This window comes from Lathyrus oleraceus, chromosome 3 (assembly GCF_024323335.1).
Source record: "Lathyrus oleraceus cultivar Zhongwan6 chromosome 3, CAAS_Psat_ZW6_1.0, whole genome shotgun sequence".
Lineage (NCBI taxonomy): Eukaryota > Viridiplantae > Streptophyta > Magnoliopsida > Fabales > Fabaceae > Lathyrus > Lathyrus oleraceus.
Genome location: NC_066581.1, coordinates 342,336,331 through 342,340,633, shown reverse-complemented (window position 1 = coordinate 342,340,633; position 4,303 = coordinate 342,336,331). Strand labels below are relative to the sequence as shown.

The 4,303-nt window shown below is 38.6% G+C and overlaps 1 protein-coding gene across 1 annotated transcript; it reads left to right on the top strand.

The window, feature by feature from the left end:
* The first annotated feature begins 3,155 nt into the window (after positions 1-3,155).
* On the top strand, positions 3,156-4,097 carry LOC127131189 (uncharacterized). The gene is made up of 2 exons (XM_051060123.1): positions 3,156-3,303; positions 3,415-4,097. The coding sequence occupies exons 1-2, from the start codon at positions 3,156-3,158 to the stop codon at positions 4,095-4,097; spliced, it is 831 nt and encodes a 276-aa protein (XP_050916080.1).
* Positions 4,098-4,303: the final 206 nt, after the last annotated feature.

Here is a 4,303-nt window from a genome sequence, read left to right as displayed (position 1 = left end):
TACTGATATAGCACAATACAAAGATGCACATTGAGGCACGTTGTTTGTTTTCACCCTTTTAGCCTTTCTAGCCATCCATAATGTTGTATTTATCCGTTGTTAACCCCGTTGAGCCTGTACCCCCCTTGTTTGTGTAAACCGCCATGTTAACCATAAGCCAAACACTTCCTACCCTCGCTCGGCATGATTGTAGTGTAAAATTCATGCAAAAAGATAAGTTTGGAGTGGTGATCCTTAGAAGAAATTTTGAAAAAGGGCAAGTGCAATAAAAAAATGTGTAGAAACACCCGCTTCTATCGAAAAAAAAAAGAGAAAAGAAATGAAAAATAGAAATGAAGTATAAGCACTTGCCTAAGTCAAAGACTCATACATTAATGTGATACTCAAAAGAACAAAAATTTGAGCGAAAAAGAGTCAAGTTGGACAACACCCCATAAAACAACTTGTGCACAAAGAAAAACAACAACATGAATGCCGAGTTCTAAACCTTTGTCATCCATTTTCTTGTCTACCCCCATCGTACCTAAGCCCTGTTATAACCCGGAAGACAAGTGTGTGAATTTGGTTTGTGTAGTTAACGTAGAATATATTCAAAAACTAAGAGTTGATATTGCATACCTTGATATCATGAGTGCTAAACACTTTAACCCCGAGAGAATTGGTGAGTAGTGTGAAGAAGTTTGCAGGTGAAGGAACACTCTGATATGATAATGTAGTGGATAGTTCGAATGGGTGAACCAGAAGCTTAATCGGGAAGGAGGAAGATAAGTTGCGAATAGCATCAGCTGTGTTATGGAAAGAAGAAAATCCATGGTTGACCTTTGTGTTGTCTCTTACATCACTTGAGGACAAGCAATGATATAAGTTTAGGGTTGTGATCGGTCACCATTTGCACTTAGTTTTCATCATCTATCCAGCATGAATCTTCAAGAATCGGTAATATTTTGTTCTTTATTTTAGTTGATTTCTTAAGTTTATCACATTTTATTAATTTCTGCTTGTTTTATGTTGCATTAGTAGTTCATCTCTTTTTATCGCATTTTATGCATTTCTGTGTAGTACTGTTTGGTTTCCAGGTCCAATAATAAGCCCGAAAGATGCGTACCGGAAGAATGGAATTCAAGGACATCGTGCAAAGCGAGAAAAGACAAAAACAGGGGGGCTGACACGGGTGCCTGTGTCAACATGTGCAGAAGAGAGATGTTGGAATCAAGAAACCAGGGGGCTGACACGGGTGCTCGTGTCAGCTGACACGGCTCGTGTCAGCAAGGGCTGAGGATTTGAGATTGACAGAGATCCAGCACGGGCGCTCGTGTCACCTGACACGGCCCGTGTTGGCCAATTCGCCCCGTTTGCTGATTTTTAGTGTGTTGACCCCTGTGTATGTCCGGAGGGCAGTCTGGGTATTTCACGATGTTTTTAGTTGATTGGAAACAATTTAGTACGGATTTTAGTAAAGAGAAAGGGGACTTTGGATCGTAGAAGAAAAAGACAGAAAGGAGAAGCGAGCTTGCAAGGTGTTTAGAGGAGAAGAGATCTTCAAGATCGGAAGAGAATGAAGATCAATCTTCATCATCAACAAATTGTAATGTCTCTATTTTGTAATTTACTATCTTTGAATATTATGAGAAGCTAAACCCCCCAATGTTAGGGGGTGTCCCTGAATTGCTACTATATAAATGTTTTTTCTATGTTTTTATGATCATCGATGTTTTCTTTATTCAAATTATTATACAACATTCTTAATGCTTTATTTTATCAGACAAATGGAATTTTGATCTCTGGTTAAGGTTTAGGTCGAACAAACCGCCTTATCGCTTGTTGTATAATAATACTTCGATTTAATCACTTAGGAATAAGGATCAAACCGTAGTAGCCGTTAATTCTTGATCAATTGCATATTTCGTAATGTCAATTTGAATAACTAAGGAATTAGGATTGAAATTGACTGTTAATAGTTTTCGGCTAAGGAAATAGAGAAAACAATTCTTGAGAATCGGTTTTGAATAATCACAACGTAAATGTTATATAATATGGAAGAAGTGTATTACAAAGCAATTCACACATCTTGCCTTAGCATGCTCTCTAATATCGTTTAACAGCTTTTTATACACTTTATATACTTTCTTTTTCATTCTTATTATTTTGAAAATAATCATCCAACCCCTATGATCTTTTGTTCAATGGAATTATTGTAAAGATTTGTACTTACTACGCAGTCCTTGAGATCGATACTCGGGATAACTCCCATTTTATTACTACATTGGTACAAATAGTACACTTGCTATTTTACCGATCAGCATTCCCGATGATGAGATCCTGGATGTTGTTCCTCTCTCTGTTATTCCCTACGAGGCCATTGATTTGAACCAACCCATTGATGCCTCAGCTTCTGCATGCTCTAATCAAGGTAACTCCTCTAGTATTCCCTCTGGTTCAACTCCTGCCACTAATTCTAAGGAAGATATATACCACACTGATCGTGTTATAAGAAACCTAGTCATTAGAATCCTTAATGGAGGACACTCTATGAAGGGAGTTTCTACTCCTCTTTCTCAAATGTACCCCTCTCCTGAGGTTGAACAACATAGTGGTAAGGATGACAATTCCTCCAATTCTGAGAAGGACTTGGTTGCTGAAGGGTTGTGCTCTCTAGGGCAAACCGTGTCTGAAAAAGGAAAATTTGTGGCATCTAAAACTGCCAATGCTTCCCACTCTGAGAAGCATGATGTGATTGATCTAGAGGATGGTAGCTCTGATGATCAAGAGGAAGCTTACTTCATCACCTTAAGCCAAGTGTGGCTAAACGCATGAAGACTTGCAAAGGAAGATTTGTGGCTGAACTGATGTCAGCTAGAAAATCTAAGAAGACTGCTGGTATTGGTCCCTCCAAATCTTGGAGCAAGGTTGAAGTGAAGAAGAGGAAGGTCAGAGATGATTCTAAGTCTGAAGAGGATGTTGAGGAAGATGTCCCTGACATCTCTCCTGTGAAGAAAACCACTTCTAGGAAGTCTCCTGTTAAAGTTCATGCTGTTCATTTGGATAACATCTCTTTCCATCTTGAGGATGGAGCTGCCAAGTGGAAATTTGTGATTCAAAGAAGGGTGGCTGTGGAAAGGGAGTTGGGAAAAGATGTTGTTGATGTCAAGGAGGTCATGGACCTGATAAAGGTTGCTGGGTTGTTGAAGATTATGGTTGGGTTCTCTCAATGCTATGAGGGTTTAGTTAAGGAATTTATTATCAATATTCCTGTGGATATTTCTGATAAGAACAACAAGGAGTTCTGCAAGGTGTTTGTGAGGGGTAAGTGTATAACATTCTCTCCTACTGTTATTAATAATTTTCTAGGAAGAAAAATTGAGGGTGCAGGTTAATTAGAAGTTACAGACAATGAGGTCTGTAGAGAGATTACAGCTAGGCAGGTGAAAGGTTGGCCTGTTAAAAACCATCTTTCTGTTGGGAAGTTGACTGTCAAGTATGCTATCTTGCATAAAATAGGAGCTACAAATTGGGTCCCTACCAACCATATTTCCACTATTGCTAATACCTTTGGGAGGTTTATTTTTGTTGTTGGAACCAAAGTGAAATTTGACTATGGTAGATTTATGTTTGAACAAATCATCAAGCATGCATCTACTAATGCAGTTAAGCTACCAATTGCCTTTCCCTTAATGATCTGTGGAATTATCTTGAATCAACACCCTGGTATCATGTGCTCTAATGACTTACATAGTAGAAGAAAACCTTTTCTATATGTGCACTATAAACTGTTTGAAGGTAGTCATATCGAGGATATTGTCATGACATCTTCCATGAAAAAGCCAACCTCAAAAGTTGGAACAATTGTTGAGCTTAATGAGGCTTGCAAAGAGTTGGGTGAAGGGATAAGGGTAGCAACCGCTAGAAAACAATCGTTGGAAGCGTTGATTGCAAGCTTGGAGCAGGCTGAAGGTGAAAATATTGAAAATGCTAATGTCAGCCATGAAGAAGAAGCTGAAGCCCACACCTCTAGTAAGAGGTTTGCTAACAACGATGACACAAGTGGCAGTTCTGTTTCTGGTGCTGATGAAGATGCAAGCTCAAGCTCTACTGAGTAGCTCCTTGACTTTGGTCCCTATTGATGTGATGGTTTCTTTTGATGTGGTGGATTTTCTTATTTTTGGCAATTCTGTTTTGCTATTTTGATGTTTTGTTGATTTGTATCTCAGCTTGCTTACAGCTGGTTATGTACTTGGTTTTGTAACCCTTTAACTTTTGATATTTCGGTTAATGACTAAATAGACATTTATTTTGTCTCTTTGGT